The sequence below is a fragment of the Lissotriton vulgaris genome, chromosome 10 (genome assembly GCF_964263255.1).
Source record: "Lissotriton vulgaris chromosome 10, aLisVul1.2, whole genome shotgun sequence".
NCBI lineage: Eukaryota > Metazoa > Chordata > Amphibia > Caudata > Salamandridae > Lissotriton > Lissotriton vulgaris.
This window is the reverse complement of record NC_141698.1, coordinates 1,038,717,336-1,038,736,205: the sequence shown is the minus strand read 5'-3', so window position 1 is coordinate 1,038,736,205 and position 18,870 is coordinate 1,038,717,336. Positions and strand designations below refer to the sequence as shown.

At 43.2% G+C, this 18,870-nt stretch overlaps 1 protein-coding gene across 2 annotated transcripts in view; it reads right to left on the bottom strand.

Moving 5' to 3' along the window:
- Positions 1-15,235: 15,235 nt before the first annotated feature.
- The window catches only part of GASK1A (golgi associated kinase 1A), a 135,115-nt gene continuing 131,480 nt past the window's right edge, over positions 15,236-18,870 (bottom strand). Inside the window, exons 3-4 of one of the 2 annotated variants that reach the window (XM_086942085.1) lie at positions 18,010-18,113; positions 15,236-15,814 (exon numbers count right to left, since the gene is read on the bottom strand). In XM_086942085.1, the coding sequence (XP_086798211.1) occupies positions 15,625-15,814; positions 18,010-18,113 (294 nt within the window). In that variant the 3' untranslated portion in view covers positions 15,236-15,624. The remainder of the gene's footprint in view (positions 15,815-18,009; positions 18,114-18,870) is intronic. The other variant, XM_086942084.1, reaches the window with a different exon arrangement.

The following is an 18,870-nucleotide window of genomic DNA, read 5'->3' as shown; positions in this document are numbered from 1 at the left end:
ATATACAAATGTATGGTCATTCATAGCAATGGTACAGGGAATTGATTCAGATTGTGATCACTAGAACTTATACCAAGGACTCGTAAGCAAAGCGGGTCATCAGTTTCAAGAGAAGCTGCTTATCCCTTCAGTCCACCATACCAACCAATCTGACAGCAGAAGATGGAGCAAAATAACTCACATTACCTGTCACTCAAGAGGGCTTGTCACTCATCAGAGACATGGGAGCACATTTGCCCACATAAGGATGAAAAGACACAAAGGTAAACATACATATGAGTAAATCTACATGTCAACGTTTTTTCCCAGACTTTTGAGTAACTTTATTACTTTTGGCTATTTACAGTTTAAATTTACTCAAAAGTGTAAACTTGCATGTCTACACCCCCTGTAGTGTAAAGTTCCTGAAGTCAAAAATCATGCAAAACAGTAGTACATGTATTCCAATTTCAACCATAAGTTAGTCCAGAACCACACATGGCCGACCATTGGTTCTGCAACACCCTCTCATAGATAATAATGGAGGCAGGGACTTATAATAGAACTGCGTAAGAAATAATGTTCTAAGCTTAAGGATATCCCTTACGTCGAAGTGTCCCTTGTCTCAACTAATCCAGTGAGACACCACCCGACTCAATTGTAAGCATCTCATAACAGCCGGGTAAATTGAGATAAAAGGGTAAGACAATCGACAGGTAGACTTATTAAAAGTAATATAAATAAAAACAAAACGGAATTCTAGTCAGCATACGGGTACCACTTCAAGATGTCGGACTAAGTCGACGTCTTACTTGAATCTTATGGATAGGAAGGAACAAAAGGCACTAAAAAACATAAGATATAATTTTAATTTTTCCCTAATCTAGATGGAAAATACTCATTGTCTATTAATTCCTATTTCAAAATAGAAATCTCTAATACACAGGGAATGTAAGGACTGGTTTATAGGTAAACTCGATACGTTAGGAAGTTTTCCCATCCTAAGATGGCGGACGAGTATCACATGACCGGGAACCAAAGGGCGGGTGAAATTGCTAAACCTTGACCTGGAAGGGGAAATATAAACAGCAGAACGACAGCCCCGCTAGATATCCAAAACGCTGTACCAGGATGAGATGACAGGGAGGCCGCTGGTTCTTAATAAGGTAGGTTGAAGCGCTACAAGCTTGCGGCCTTAACCTTAACATCGCGTAATTAGGACGAAATACGATAAGGTTAAAACTTGTAATATGACCGTTTCTAATAAGGATTTATAAACACTATAACTTATAATACAGACATGTATCGCCGCTAGAAGTTTGCCTAACCATTAAACCATTTTAGAATTCTTCACGAGTGGTGGTTTGATAGAGCACAAAACGACCACCAGTGCAAGTTTACTTCAAGGTTAAAACTTGTAATATGACCGTTTCCAATAAGGATTTATAAACGCTATAACTTACAATACAGACATGTATCGCCGCTAGAAGTTTGCCTAACCGTTAAACCATTTTAGAATTCTTCACAAGTGGTGTTTTGATAGAGCACAAAACGACCACCAGTGCAAGTTTACTATTAAGTAAAACTGAAAATTAGAGAAGGTTGCCTAATCGTTATACCATTGAGAATTCTTCACGAGTGGTGGATTGATAGAGCACAAAACGACCACCAGTGCAAATTTACTATTGCGTAAAATTGAAAACTAGAGAAACTTTATAATGGGCTGTGTGCGGGTACGATAAGGTAAAGGTGGTGTGTTGTTAAGAAATACACTACTCAAAGAGAAAACACTGGTGAATAGTACCAAAATGGCGCACTATGTGTAAAAAACAGATAGGGCATATACAAACCACATGTAAAAGTTATAGATTAACATTGGATAATTCCTATTAACACTGCAGGAAAAAACTTTTGGACAACATAAGGAAGCACGAATCAAGACGCTTCCAGCTGGCAATAGGAGAACAGATATATAGCTCCTCCAGACTCCATGATGGGGCTATAAGAAACTTGTTCTAGGATATTATAATTCAAACCCCTTTTTTTTACCTTAACAGAAAAACGCTATTGAGTTTACAAATCTAGCATTATTGTAATATCCCGTGCATATCTGTTTATTCTCAGCAAGTGTGTATGTGATTACATTACCCATACGGTGGTCACCCCTGGTACAGCGAACCTATCCAGTTTATAGAAACACTTGGATTCAGGTATGACGTAATGCTATTATTGCATTATATTTCTCGTTTTTTTTTTATAAAGAATGGTTAACAAATCATGCCATAATATTTATTTTTTAGGTGGAAATAATTTTTTATAAAATCCACTAAGCAGAAAATATGCAACTAATGGAATAAGAAATGGTTGTCATAAAAGGTAGCTCTTTGCAACTAGATTTGCTCAAAATTTGAGGTATGTGACTATATTGATTTCTGATTGTGAATCTTTCTATGTCTAAATAACTTTTATCGCTGATTATAGACATTCATACCTATGATGTGACATAGCAGGGCAACGCAGCATGACTATTTAGAATCCATCATACTAAAAAAGTGAGAAAGCCTGAATTGTCTCATTTGTGTAAACCCTTGGAGTTTGTTATGGAAAAGTGATTCAATTTAGTTTCAAGCAATTAAATGTGATGTGAATTATTACTTGTCACAATAATGGGATATAGTTGACGAATACCGTACGACAAAGGTATAAAACTATTTGTTGGATATGAATACTAGGAGGGATTGAAACTCTGGTATAAGTCTATGACTATGATGACTTAGTAACAGATCTGTTCGGGAAAATTGTGTGATAAAGGTAGCAAAAGCTAATTCGTTTGGTGTAAATGTCAGAATTAATTGGGACTCTGTCATAAGTCTGAAACTATTTTTAATTGTGGCATTCTTTTTTTTAGTGATTTTAAAAACCGTCCTGAAGAAGGTGTACCTATCCATACAAGGCACCGAAACGCCGCGTCAACTTTTTGGTTTTTAATGTAATTGTTTGTATGACTGTGTAATATTGAAATTCATGTATTGTAATAAAATTTTTTTTTAATAAACTACTGTTTTCATCATTTATGCACATAAGGTTGTTTTGTAATGCTGCAGGACTTTATATGACATTGAGTACCCAACGAAACTGACGCTCAGCTAGTGGTGAGCTGAGTCCTATTGCTGTCATTTGATCATAGGGCTGTTCTTTGAGTCGGGTGGTGTCTCACTGGATTAGTTGAGACAAGGGACACTTCGACGTAAGGGATATCCTTAAGCTTAGGGACTGTTTTCCTTTTTAAGACTGATTCACCCTGTCCCATATTGGTTCATAGGGTACCTCCCTTGTTTGTTCTTTAAGAAATAATGTTAACATAAATGAATTTATTTTGAGTTTAAAAAAATATATGTTTTCGCTGACGGAGTAGCCTGGTGGAAAGCAGGATCCTTGAGGAAGCGATGACCAGTAAAGTGGCCTCCTTTGCATATCACCCTTTATACATTCAGAATGTGATGGGAGAGGGATGTTGGATGTAGAGGCGGCCCGATGCACCCGCGTAGAGGTGGTGATTAGGGTGACATTGAGACTTATCCAATAAAAAGGTACTCCACAGGGTGTATTATTACAAAAGTAAACTATTTAAGATAGGCAATGTGCTGTCTCCCCAGTATATGAGATGTGTCAGGTGGAGGGCAGTTTCCTCCACATGATCTGGGGCTGTCCCCAAAAACAGAGTGTTGGACATGGCCCTTTCTACAGGGTCATACCAAAACATTTTGCCTTCATTCCTCCTATTTTTGTTACATTTGTTTTTGTGGGCCTTAGGACTCTGCACACTCAGTGCTAAAGTGCTTGTGCTCTCCTTAAAATATGTTAGATTGGCTTATACCAAATTGGCATATTAAACTTACTTGTAAGTCTCTAGTAAAGTGGCACTACCTGTGCTCAGGGCCTGTAAATCAAATGCTACTAGTAGACCTGCAGCACTGATTGTGTCACCCGCCTAAGTATTTTTATTTATTTTATTTGATGACATTTATAGAGCGCGTACAATTACCCGTGGGCGTCTCGGCGCTAGTATGCGATAATGTCTCTCCCTGATCAGTTGACTCAGAAGCTTGATTTACTGATTAAATAACCATGTTTTCAGTTTTTTCCTAAACTGAAGGAGTGAGGGGCTTGTTTTTATGTGGTTTGGTAGGGTATTCCAGAAGTAGCACTTTAAACCTGCCTCAGGCATGCCATTGAGTGTGTAGTTTTAAACTGCGATTTTGACCTGAATAATTCAATATTTTTTCCAGGCCCAAACCTTCCAATTCTCCCAGAGGGTAGGCCCAGTACAGCCCAGAGGGAGGCCCGCAACACCCATTGGGCTCACCGGGCTTCAGCCCCCTCCCCGTCGTCTTCTTCAGCCCGGGCTAATTTGACACGCACTGAAATGACTTCGCATCGGAGCTAACAATGTCATTTTTATGATGCTTTCTGAGAGGCCCAGCAGCCCAAGCCAACCAGCCTCTGAACAGTTTCAGTGAACCCCCTACCCCCACCTCTTGTTTTCCTTTACTGGCGCCAAGGTGATATCCTTGCCTGAAGGCAGGGATTTCACCTAAGCACTTGATGTGTTCAGCATGGGGTGGGAGTGGGAAGATGCACACAGCAGGGGGAAAGGGACGGCCAGTGCAGGTGACGCTTTTCCTTTGTAAAGGAATTTCTGCTGGAATCATAGCCCAGGGTGTGCTTTCTGTGCACTTGAATGGATGTGTATTCCATACAAGTGCACAGACAGCAAACCCTGGGCTATGACGCCAGCAGGAATTAATTTACAAAGGAAAAGCTTCACCTGCACGGGACATCCCTTTCCCACTGCTGTCTGTGCACTTGTAGGGAATTTACATCCAGGGCGCTGCTCACCAGATAAATGGTGAACAGGGCCATTTCTCTTTTTGCATCCAAGGGCACCAACGACGCAGAAGGAGAGGAGGCCCTGGCAAGGAGAAACCAGGAAACATTTGACCCACACCTGTCCACACTGTGAGATTTTCGGGAGGGGCTAGATGCCAGGACGCAGTGCTGCTGATCAGCCCGGCTCCACTGAATAGTATCAGAAGAGCAGGCAGACGTTTTTTATGTAAGTTTCAGTAACTTTAATGCATTCTTCAGCACAGCATTACCTACTGCCTGCAAATCTAGGTTACTCTAAGTGAATGTTGTTTTTGACTTACATGGGAAACGTCAAAGAGGAGAGTTCCCTCCGAATATACAAATGTAGTGTAAGTTTGTAGTGTTCATTTTTGGGGGTGCTAGTGGGTAACTTTAGGGTTCAGGGTGGGTGTGGGTTTTAGGGTGCCAGGGGTAATTTTAGGGTTCAGGGTAGTAATGGGTTTTGGTGTGCCAGGGGGTAATTTTAGGGTTCACGACGGGTATGGGTTTTGGGGGCCAGGAGGGTAATTTAGGGGTTCACGGTGGGTGTGGGTTTTGGGGTGCCAGGGGTAATTTTACGCTTCAGGGTGGGTATTGGTTTTGGGGTGCCAGGGGTAATTTTAGGGTGCAGGGTGGTTAAGGGTTTTGGGGTGCTATGGAGTTAATTGTAGGGTTCAGGGTGGGTATGGGTTTTAGGATCTGAGGGGGGAATTTTAGGGTTCAGGGTGGGTGTGGGTTTCCGGATGTCAGGGGGCAATTTTAGGGTTCAGGGTGGGTAGGGGTTTTGGGGTGCCAGGGGGTAATTTTAGGGTTTAGGGTGGTAATGGGTTTTGGGGTGCCATGGGGTTCATTTTAGGGTTCAGTGTGGGTATAGGTGTTAGGGTGTGAGTGGGGGACATTTTAGGTTTCAGGGTGGGTGTGGGTTTTTGGGTGTCAGGGGGGCAATTTTAGGGTTCAGGGTGGGTATGGGTTTTGGGGTGCCAGTGGAGAATTTAATGTTCAGCATGGGTATGGGTTTTGGGGTGCCAGGGATAATTTTAGGGTTCAGGGTGGGTATCGGTTTTGTGGGGTAAGGGTGTAATTTTAGGGATCAGCGCGGGTATGGGTTTTGGGGTTCTAGGGGTAATTTTAGGGTTCAGGGTGGGTATGGGTTTTGGGGGGTAAGGGTGTAATTTTAGGTATCAGCGCGGGAATGGGGTTTGGGGTCCTAGGGGGATGATTTCAAGGTTCAGGGTGGTAATGGGTTTTGGGGTGCGAGGGAGTAATTTTAGGGTTGCATGTTTTCTCCGCTTGACCTGAGCATTAATCGATCCTGATTATCTGCCATTTTAGCCCCGCCCCATTGATTAACATTAGCCACGCCCCTTCATTTGCCATGTTAGACCCCCTGAAATTAAGACCTAGTTGTGCCCCTGCCCAGAGGGCAGGGTGCATGGTAGTTTAAACATAGGACATGCACCTTCAAGTTTTATACAACCTGGTAGTGCTAAACTCTAAAATTTGTGCAAGGTCTACCTCTCCCATGGAATAACATTGAAGTTACCTTACTAAATTATATAATTGTAATTTTCAAATGGGAACAGGTAACCAGTTCATGTTTGGGGTCTCTGGAACTGGAATTTAAAATCCTAACCTATGGTGAAGTCGGATTTTAAAATACAATGTTGAAAAACTTTGGGAATTACACTTTTAGAAAGTTGCCATTTTCTTGTCTTAGCCATTTGGTGCCAGTAACCTGTCTCTGGATCAGATGACTGGATGTATTTGACAGTTGGGCTCTGCATATTTCTCCTGGGCAGCCACCCACACCAGGGCACCCACCTAAAAGAACAGAAGGCCCCTGGGGATGGGGTCCCCTGGGCCACGCGCCTCCCTTCCCATTTTAAAAAAAGGAGGCCCTGGGGGATGGGGTCAATGTGGCCCATACTGGCATGCAGAGGGGGGCTGTATATCCCTTCCCCTGTATAGTAAATGAAGGTCCTGAGGGATTAGGTTTGCAGGGCCACTATTGGCTCAGGGAGAGGGGCCCCATGTCTCCCTTGTGGTTCAGGGGAAGGGGGCCTAGTTCTGTTTAGTAACTATAACTCTGCCGTATGGTAACTATAACTCGGGCCCTCGCCATGCATAGCTAATTACCTTACATATTACATCACTAATGACATGTTCTAGAATGTCATTGGTAACCTCACCGCAGCATTTGAAATAACATCTTTAATGAAAAGACTGTGTATGGAAGGAGCATGGGTTATAGTTACCTTAGGGCACAAGTTGTAGTTACTAGAGATAACTGTAACTGGTTAAATTTAAGCATGGGCGAATTTTGCGAATCTCGCGTTCGCGAATTTTGCGGATTTGCGAACTCGCAATTTGCAAAATCCGCGAATTCTCGCGAATTTGCGGATTTTTTTTTTGTGTGTTCGCGCGGGTTTCTGCCAGTTCGCGAGGGTTTTGTACAATTTCGCAAACGCGAACTTACCTGTCGGGTCGCAAGTTTCGCGAACTTGTTGTTTCTACGTGTCCAGCCTGTTTGGGACACTCTTCTTCATCACTGCCACTCTCTGTCACCACTGCCACTCTCTGACTACTCATGCCACCCTCTGGCCCACCCATGCCACCCTCTGTTTCATCACAGCACCCTCTGGTTGTCCAGTCAGTGTACATTATTGTGGCAACGCAAGCACACCTTCCCTGCCTCAAGTGACCTGAATTAATTTGGGGCTGATTAATGTGTCACAGAATATTTTTTTAGCTGGCACCTGCTTCCTTAGTGCTTCCTGATTAGTGATCTTTTGCACTTGCTAAGTGCTTTCATTGTTGCAAAATTAGTTACAATACCTGCCCTGCCCCAACTGACAATAATGAATTAGGGGCTGATTAATGGATTTGAACTTCCAGCCTGGCTCCTGCTTGTCTCCCTTAGCTGTAATTCAGGACCTTTGTGGCATATGTGTAACTATTCTGAGGTTCAGAGCAGGGTCACATAATAGTTGCAACTGGCAACTGAACTCTGGAGGGGCCCCTCAGGAAGCACTACAGGAAATGGCTACTAATGATGAGCCTGAACTTTTGAACCTGGTAAGTAGTTTCAGTTTTGCTAAGATCGTATTTCTGCAATTTTGCGCTTATTCGCGGGGCGCGAAGTTGTACTGGGAAGCCGCGAACTCACGCGAACAGTGCGAGCAAGCCATAAAATCCGCTGCTCGCGGATTTGTGGATTTTGCGGGAGATTCGCGAATCTCGCGGATTGCGAATTTACCGAAAATCCGCAAAATCCGCGAGTGAAACGGATTTTCCGCCAATGCTTAGTTAAATTACAGTGTTATTCTTTTTCTTGTATATATTTGTCTAAGTTGCAGTAGAGGAAATAACGATGAGTCTGGCATCATTCTTGCAAGGTAGCACCATCTGGTGACCACGCGCAGCCAGAGCTCTGCAGGTTCCAGAACACAATGACAGTGGATGTTGGACATTACAATAAAAGACCAGCGGTTAAAGAACACTTTTTCACTGCAGAAGTCTTTTCTTTAATGTTTTATTCAAGACTCAAATTGAAATACATCCCTTTTAGATCACCACTTACAATTGCCTGTATTTCAAAGACAGCTCCCACCTGCACAGGTTTTGCGTGTAACATAGTTTAAAGACAATGGGGCAGATTAACTCAGATTTTGAATCACTGTTGTGGCGTAGCTCCGACGCAAAGTCATTTTAGTTATTTACTAGGCAATGATACGCCGGTTAGCGTGGCTTTTCGTGGTTTAGTAAACACATCGTAATGCTAGGCAGCGCTTTACGTTACCATGCGTTGGGAAGGTGTTCCATCATGGTGGAGCATGGTCCTTCCCGGTCATCCACCCATGGATTTTGGTTCATTCCCAGATTAACAAAGATTTGTTAACCTGGGAATGCATCTAAATTTGATTCATCCCCCAGTGAGGGGCATTTCTCCTCCTTATTGCATCTTTCCAGGTGGGTGCATTTTGTTCCACTCATAGAAAGAGGTAAACACTGTTAAGGATTGTTTTTGTGCAAGAGGCAGCGGCGGCCCCTCCATTAGCATGGAGGAGAGCCACCCCCGCACACCCCGCCACCACCCTCAAAACAGGTTTTAAATCCAATTTATTATCGTTTCATTTTGATCCCCTGGACCCGCCCCCAGGACTCTGACGAGTTTTGGGGGCGGGTCCAGGGGGATGACACTGTGATGGGGGAGTCGTAGTGCACTCCCTTCACTTCACATGACTGTTTGGCCGGCCATTTCAGACCGGTCAAACTGTCATGTGCAGAGAAGCTCTCTCCAGCCCCAGCTACGTTGCTGGGGCTGGAGAGAGCAGGCGCAGGCTCCCAGTTGACGTGGAAGCGCAAAGTCACAGCACTCGAGCCAATCCTGTTGCTGCGTTCATGCTTCGTTAAATTGGCCGCAGTACATTCTGGGAGCCTGTGCCCAGAAGAGGCCTGGAGGTGCGCGATGCAGTGGGAGGTGGCTGCGATGATCAGGTTTGTTTTTTTGTTAGTTTCTTTGTATTATTATTTTGTTCCCCGACTACCCCATCCCCAGGACCCTGCTCTGGCTCGCCCTGCCACTTTGGCTGGGGACGGACCGCTACTGCAGAAAGGTATCCCTTCCCGCACAAAACAATCTTGCCTTTCAAGCAGGCCCTCTTGCAACATGGTGCTAGGGTGCCTGTATTGGAGTTAGGCAGCACTCAGTGCCAGTGCAGGCAGAGAGCAGGCATGTGCCACATCTTAGTTGATATGGCGCATTTCTGCTGTCTCCCTTTCACGCAAAGTCGCCACGTGTTCCATGAAAAATGAGTAAATGACCCCCCTGGTGTCTGCATTCTTTATAGTCATCACTTTCTCTATAAGGATCTAGCTTGTAAGCGGTGCACTCTTTTCTGGTGGAGGCACACAGCTTTTTTTTTAAAAATGAGTGAAATAGTGACTACCAAATTCGAAGGGCACAGGTGTCAGAATCATCATTACGCACAGTTCGCGATTATAGAGTTAAACCATTCTTTAGTTAGACTGATCAAGCTACACTTCTTCAGCGCGAGCAGCAAGCACTAGAGGTCTCGTGACCCGGAACACGTTCCACCCTCATTGAACACCGCCTCCGGGTTCAAGGTGAGCTGCCCTGCTCAGCTCCAGTGGAGAACATGAGTCAGATTGCAAGCAGTGGCAGGAAAGATGCTAATAAGCCTGGAAAGTGTTCAGGTGGACATGATATGCTGTGATATATGACGCAAAGGGCACACCTGGAGCTTTTATGCCTCCAGATGTGATGGGCGCTATACGAATGCGAGGTTCAGGCTTGTCTCATTAACATCTGCGCACAATCAAGGTCCTTGCTTTTCTCTTTTCGCATTTTTGTCGTTTTCTTTCTTTTTCCTAACTTATTCCCGTACCTTCCAACTTTCCTTGATATTTTTTCTTTAGTTTGCTTTTTCGTTTTTGCTGTCACTTTCATAGTTATAGCAAATAAAATGTATATTTTCCATTTGTGTTCTTATTCTTCATTTAATGTACTGATTACTTCTATTTTTTTATCTTTACCTATTCCTGTATTTCCATTTTCTTTCTTTCCATCTTTTAGTTTTTAATTCTTTCTTTCTTTGTGTTTAATGTTACTCATTTCATTTGGGTTTCCAGTACATGTTTACTAACGTACTCATACTGGTCGATTATCCTGATCATTCCTCGTCATTTTTCCTATGAGCTTTTCTGAGTAAATTCTTCGGTTGTGTCTCCCTGATAAGATATACAAGACTGGTGGTGTCAGCACTGTCCTGCTGCCCTGGCTGGTACGTGTAATATCAGATGGTCTATAGACACATGAAACTTTACATCTAGTGCGGAGGATGGTGGTAGTGTTGAGGGGGGCGTTTAGAAGTATGTGTGAGGCTACAAGCCCCATTCTGGCAAATAAACCTCAATATCACCCCATCAAGCAGGCGTATCGCGTTTTCGCCCCAGCACCCCTCTCCCAGTTGGACAGGGAACTTCTTAACTTTTAAGCTTGGGGCAGGCCTCGGGCAGAGCTCTCCCTGGTCCACCTCCCTCCTGACCTGCACCTGCACGAGATGTGGCTTGCTGCATGCTCGGGTGGTTGGATCCAGCTCAGGAGAAGATCCTTTTGTCCATGCTATCGGTTCACACTGATCGATCATGCAGTGACCAGGGACACTATAATCAGAGGAGCTATAGAACGTTTACAGTGCAAGGCAGCTGGTTGGCAGCACAAACTAGAAGTACCGGTCCCTTTGAGCAGTGAGGTGTTGCAGGACTTCTTTGCAATCCAAAGAGGAGCTGCACACCGGGTATGGAAATCTACTACAAGGCTTCTCTAATACAGAAATAGGCCCCTAAATCAAAGAAACAGGCCACTAGATTAAGGAAAAAGAATGCATTTGAACAGTCAAAATTGATCCTTTCACAAATACATGCAGAGAATTATGCAAATCATTTTTTGATTGGTGACTGAGGCGCCAATGGTAGAAGAAGAGCTACTGTAATTACTGATGTCCAGAGGACGCGCACAGACTCCTCTGCAGGACACACACTGGTCAGCAGGGGGAGACTTCTGACCCACCTAGATAAGAATAGAAGGTCGTTGTATTCAGCTCTGGACTATAATTGACTCAAGATTCAACCTCCCCTTAAAAATGTCAACCCAGGTGATGGCATGCCAGTGCACAGCCAAAGTTAGAATAGAAGTAATTTCACATTAAGTCATCATGCACCTGGTTGGTCACAGGTCCTGACAGCTTCTTGTCCAGACTTGAAACAATTTGCTCTGATGAATCTCTTCTCCACAGCTGCCACGTAAGAGTGCACTAATAAATAAAACACAAGCATACGCGTCATTAACCCTAGTTCATGTATCATTCTTTACCTCAAGACTTGCTTTGAAGGTTTCCCAGGGGCCATAGTAGACTCTAATATGTAAGGGGAAATTTTGTATATGTGGAAAATTGTTTAAATTAACTTGATTCCTCCAAACTCTAAAGGATTGTGAGGCTGTAGTTATTTCATTGCCCTGCACAGTTGTTCAAGACAGTTCATATCCTCTCCGGATCACACAAAAGCTGGTGTCCGGCAATGGTAAGAGTCCCTCTTCATTCTGGAAGTGCACTTAGCTTGTCTGGATGTAAACACTGAAGATCTTTTATGCAGCACTGTAGGACCAGTTAGAGATATAAGTATATATACTTCTCTATCCCTTTCTTCCCTCGGTTAGGGGTCACCCATCATCTCATGTGGTGCCTCTGGGAACTGAGAAGACCTCAGGCCTGTGTAAGTGTAGACCATGAGTGGAATTGCCTTTTTTTATGCAGACCTTGTCTATGCTGTCTCATGTGTATTTGCTCTTTTTAAACCCTGTTAACCAGAAGTCATCATCTGTGTCCGAAATGTGGCGTCCTTGGCAACAAACGTGAGGATTTTACAAATAATGCTGGTTTTGTTTTAAATATAAATGTTGTTTTTTTAATGCAAGAGATGGTGGTAAATTCGGCAGATACAGCATGATAGAGTAATCCCACACGATTAAATCAAAGAAATATCCAGTCAGAGCAATTACTGCAAAAAACATTAGGTATTTGGAACAGAAAGTAGGGCATTTGCAATAAGGCACAACAGAGAAAACCAAAAGGTCCAAGCACTTCCAAGGCTGAGATAATCAATCAATCAATCAGGGAATTGTAAGCGCGCTACTCACCCGTGAGGGCCTCAAGGCGCTGAGATACGACTCCAACTTTTAATCATGAGATCCTATAGTAACCATTATATTACAATTCATACTGATTGTCATAAATGATATATTTAGGTGTTTGGGTCCCTGTCCCCAGTAAACAATAACAGTTACTCCCAGAAGTATAGTCACAGCTCAGCCAATGAAAAGTTTTGATGTATTTAAGCAGCTATGATATTATCTCCCCTCATTTTCCTCTACAGTACAGTATTAAATGCGGTGTATTCAAGCCGCCATGATATTCACGCAGAGGTTTTGGCTACCTTTATGAATCACTGGTGCACGTCATCTGTATATACCCATACATACTTACTTGCAACCATGTATTTTCAGACTGGGTATTTGTACAGTTGAAAAAAGGACAATCGCAAATTTACAGGGTACTGATTGTCAACTTATTTGTTGATTGGTTAAACTTATGGATTGAGCACTTTAGGAATTTGATAAGTGTGACTGTAAATTGCACTCTACAGACTGCCCGAGAATGAGCAGCGATTGAATTTGAGGACATTAGTCGCGAGTTCCAGTACAGACTTTACCTTGCTGCCATCTAACTCACGGTCTGTAAAGTGACAACGTTTTGGACTGCATGACACTTTCTTTCCTGTGGATAGCTCAGTCCACATAAGGATTTAATTCTGGTATTATATGACTCAGGGTCTGGAAAACTACATATAATATGGTGCATATTTTTACATTGAGACAGATTTAAGGCAATTTATAAAAAAGTTTTGTAATAATTTTTTATTAAGATAACAACAATAAAGTCAGTTAAACACAAGGTATGACAACAAGTATTTTGGTTTGCCACAAATTGAATATTTGCTTACCTGTAGAATAAGAGAATGGTGACACCAGAGAAGGGAGAGATAGAGGTGGAGAGGAAAGAGAGAAACAGAAAGAGACAGAAACCCAGTATTATAACAAGCACAGCCACCTTTTTCATTTGTTGCACCTGCCCTCTTCAAAGTGTGCTGTTTTGAACTATGAAGAGATGCTCACAATAAAATAAAATAATATGAAAGGTATTCACTGACTCTTTTCTTCAATCTACTAAACAGTAGAAGTAATGGATTTTGGTTATTCACAGCACCTCTGTATACAGCTACATTTTGATAGAACTAAATTATGGAGACACAAACAACCTTAAAATAAGGAGGTAATCTTCAAAACCGAATCTTAAACCTAAGACTGTCGGGGAAGTGTGTCCATAACCAGAAGGCATCAGTGTAGTCCACTGATACTATATCACAGTTGCATTTTGAGGAAGAACACTGTAATGTGTAAAACTTTGTATGAATTACATTTTTATTTGAGGGGAGAAGGGGTATGATGTAAATTGGGGCCCCTCGCACTGTCACGTGGTCATTTTGTAATATTGCGCACTGAGAGAAAACAAAAGTTTCATAAATACAGCCTGAAATTAGCAGCATTGCCGGTTGTGCAATTTTCCGCCACCATTCAGAATTGGTGGAATACTACCATAGCTCACTGGAATCAGTGGGAACATTCACAAGGCGCTATTCCATCTTTCTGAACTTCTGTTCATGTGCAGAAAATGTGTAGGGGGTGAAAATCTAACAATACAAAAAGGACTGTCAATGGTCTGTACAACTAATGGGGGCAAAGAAAAATGTGACGGACTCTGTGTCTACCTGTAAAGTGTGTACAACAAAAAGGAAATGAATCCCATCAGCCCACCCAGATGGCAGAGCTTCATCATCTGGGATAGAACCAAAGATGGTCCGGTTAAGGAGCCACACACCTGTTGGAATTATGTGCTTCTCCAAACCCAAGGAACCACCAGTGATGGATCGTACCAAAAGTCAAATCAGTTTGGAATGGTGTGGGATGTTAAATTGCAGTGAGAAAAAATGTGTGGAAAAAGAATCAAAAAGTGAGATGTAAAATTGGCTACCATGATTTAAGGAAAGTTTTATTAGGGAAAATCATGGTGTCAAAATTAAAATGAGTGTGAGACAGTTTGAAATAATAACTGTCTACTAAGGATGGTGTTTGAACACCATCCTTAGTAGACAGTTATTATTATGATGAAGCTCTGCCATATGGGTGGGCTGATGGGATTTGAAATAATAATAATAATAATAATAATAATAATATGGGTGGGCTGATGGGATTTGAAATAATAACTGTCTATTAAGGATGGTGTTTGAACACCATCCTTAATAGACAGTTATTATTTCAAACTGTCTCACACTCATTTTAATTTTGACACCATGATTTTCCCTAATAAAACTTTCCTTAAATCATGGTAGCCAATTTTACATCTCACTTTTTGATTCTTTTTGCACACATATTTTTCTCACTGCAATTTAACATCCCACACCATTGCAAACTGATTTGACTTTTGGTACGACCCATCACTGGTGGTTCCTTGGGTTTGGAGAAGCACATAATTCCAACAGGTGTGTGGCTCCTTAACAAGACCATCTTTGGTTCTATCCCAGATGATGAAGCTCTGCCATCTGGGTGGGCTGATGGGATTCATTTCCTTTTTGTTGTACACACTTTACAGGTAGACACAGAGTCCGTCACATTTTTCTTTGCCCCCATTAGTTGTACAGACCATTGACAGTCATTTTTGTATTGTTAGATTGTGAATAAGGGGTTAGTCTGTCCTTTGGTCTTTAAATAATTTTCCCCTTAGACCCTCCACCAACCTTGTTTTTGACGGGGGTGAAAATCTGCCAGATAAAAACGAAAATTATTGTCCTTAGTAATCTGTGCAAATGGCAGAACTTGCAGCAAATCCATGGATAGGTTTTTGGCCAGACCACCCAACCCTAATAACAGGGAGGAACTAATGCATCCATAGGATGGGATATTGTGCTTGCACGACATGGTGCCGCGGGATAAAGTCCATGTGCTTCTCACACCATCCATTAACCACTTCTGGGTCTTGAATTAAGTTCCCAAGTGTCCGAGCCCACTGAGAATCCTGCAACCCTGGAGCAATGTTACTGCTAGGAGAGGTCGTGATCACGGATGTACTTCAGAAGAATCTGTGCTCTTCTATCAATAGTCTCTAGCACAGGCTTCAGGTCGCTATATCCACCCTGGCTCTCCCAGAACTCCTCATCCAGCCGCAGTGACCTCAGGAGCATGTTCTGTAGACATCCCGACTTCAGGACAGCGACAGCATCCTCAGGGAACCTGCAGCGAGAATGAGCGAAAACAGTTAAATTAGGAAGGTGGCCTTTACATCCCTTCAATTACTTTATGGTTATTCTGATCAAACCTTGACACAATTCAAGAAGCTGGAACGCTATTTAAACAATAAAGGCCTGATTTCGAAAATCCTCGGGTTTGCGGGTAAAAGGTAAATATTCCATTGGAGGGTTCTCAGCCAGTGGTGAATCTTCCGGCAGAATTATCTTTGGTATAGTGGAGAAGAATCTTCAGACAAAGTATGCACTACTTTCTTCTTTTATGTCACTACTCAACTCTATATCAGGCCTTAAAACATCACTTGGTTAGAGAAAAATAACATCCACAATAGATAGAATTTAAAAGTTGAAGAAGTTACAGGAATTGTCTTATCGCATGATGGAATAATTGATTTCGCGTAGAGATCTGAGTGTCATCTGAACCGTGCGGGCTCAAACCCTGATGGATCCACTCAGCCACTCATCTTTCTGGGTTTGATGGAATTAGCATTATTCGTTTGGGAAACAGTAACACCTGTTATTAATGCACTGCGAGACTTGGGAAAGATGGCACCCTATAAGCATTTATTTCTCAATATTAACATAATTACACCTATTCATTGAACACCATTGTTAAAGTATCATTTAGGCAAATTCTACTAAATGTAGAAACTTTATGAAAGTGAAAGTGAAATGAATCCAGAAATTCTCTCTTAAAACGAGGTTAGAGTTATCAGGTAAATGCTGAGAAGCTGAAAACCTTAAAAGGTTGGTGGTAGTGCAAGCTTCGTGTAAACAATGTCCTTTTGGGTCTTCTCGATTGCCTCAATCCACCATAGTCTTTAAAGTGCTCATAGTGGATGAACAGACTGCCCATTTGGCTTCACGTTTCTACCAATTTAGAATTTCTTGACCAGCTTTAAAGGGTCAAATTTACATATTCATCAACCAGCCCCCGGGTGGAACATGAAACTAGTGCTTTCTAGGTTCACCAAACCCCCTCTTTGGGCCCAATTTTTCAAAGATGTGTATTTCTGAGAAAGAATGACTCACTTGTAAAAAAATAATAATAATAATACCTGGAACACGGCATTGAGAATGAGATAGGCATTCACATTGGCAAGACCAGCACATATCTGCAGGAACCGCTGTGACAGCAGCTCCTACAGATATGTGCTATACGTTTGAAAGTTCTGATGTCCATGCAAAGTTTTCAATAATTATTATCTGGCACTTAAAAATGAGATGAATACCCACTGAGTTGAAACTTCATTCGTACCCACAATAGTTGCAGTGCACAGGCTGAAGTCCTGCAGGATGGGTGCAAATGTGCATGGACCATCTCCCGGTTTGCAGGTGGTGTAAGGAGTGGAAAACTTAACAGGGAAAAATGTTTTCCATGTGAAAGGAAAACGTTTTAGAGAAATGTCATGCATTCCCTAGCCCTACTCGTATGGGGTGTACACTATGCAGAAACATATAGGTTAGGAACATTACCAAAAAACCCAAATTCCACCTGGGCCCTTAGCGTGTGTAGGGTGCACTGTCCCTGCTTGCGTCGTGTCGCACCTTTAACTGTGTGTGACCGGTGCAGTTGGAGACAGGGCATTACAGTACATTACAGAAGACGCTCTGCCCGCAGTGCTGCCTGAACTGGGGACATTGCATCAGTGAAAGACAGACTGGCTATCTGAAGTACCCAAGCCACCTTTTAAGGCACAGGCAGCCCTGGCATGCCTTTTAAAGGGAAACACAGATCCCCCTACAGGTGAGTAACAACGGCATCCAAATGCCCCTTCCAAGGTGTGCTCGCTTGGGAAAAAAAATTAAAATGTTCATATCTGCAGTAGAAAATGTTATTACATTGCCCATGCAATGCTTTATCCCCACCTTCTACAGATTCAAGGCAGCATAACCCAGTTATCACGAGCCATTCTGATGGGCAGCATCCTCAGTTTGACAATTTTAGGGTACCAGCCAGCTAGAGTGTCCAACCTGGACCCATATCTAGCCTTTGCTTTTGAACACTTTTAAAGTGATATCAAGTTTAGTTCCTTCACGTTTTGAGCCCTTCTGCACTGATCTCACTGCAAAGGAGACTTGCACTCTACACAAATTCCAGTTTGCAGTAGATTCTTTCTAACATTCTGGCATGGGGTGATGGAGCCGAAGATTTTACATTTATTTCCTTCATCCTCTTACCGGTCTATGCCTTCCAGCAGCCTGAAGTTGAGGTTGTCCTCTGGATGAAAAGGTCTCGCCGCGTTATCTATGTACACCAGATGTGCAGGATGGCTCTCACGCACCTGTTGGAAAATAAATTTCAAAAAGTAGTTATGCAATTTGGTAAGTTGCATAAGAGGCTAATTTGCACGACTCCGTTATTTGGTCTGTGAGGAGAGCAAAAGCAAGAGTAATGTAACTGTTCCCCGTGTTTGTTGGGTGTGAGTGTATGCTGGCATATCTCAACCACCGCCTCTCCTTCTACACACCCACTAGACCCTTCTGCTCAACTGGCCTTGGCCACAATCCCACGGCTCCGCAAGAGCTCGCTGGAAGAAGATCCTTTTAATACCTCGCTGCAAAGACCTCTACACCTCAGGCAATCACCATCACTGCCTCATTTCAGGAAGGACCTCAAAAGCTGGCTCTTCGACTGATCTGCAGTTCCCTCCGCCTCCAGGGGCGTAACAAATGCCCCCGCAGGCCCCGCGGTGCGGGGGGGGGGGGGGGGGCCCTCTCTCCTCAGTTAATGTAGGGGGCCCCGGCACCCCACCTCAGCTTGTCTGAGAGCTGTGAGAGAGGCCCTCGAAAGCAGGTGCAGGCTGCAGCCTGCTCTGAGCCCCTCGCCCCCTCCCTCTGACTGAAGAGAAACAAAGTATCAACATTGTTTCTTTTCAGTCAGAGCCAGAGGCAGGCCCAGGACAAGGGTGGGGGCCCCAGAGACAGAATTCAACACTGCTCCTCTGAGGCAGCACAGAGCAGGGACCATGAGAAGGAGGGGGGGCTGGGGGCCCCAGAGAGCAGGAGGCAGCACAGAGCAGGGACCCTGACAATGAGAGG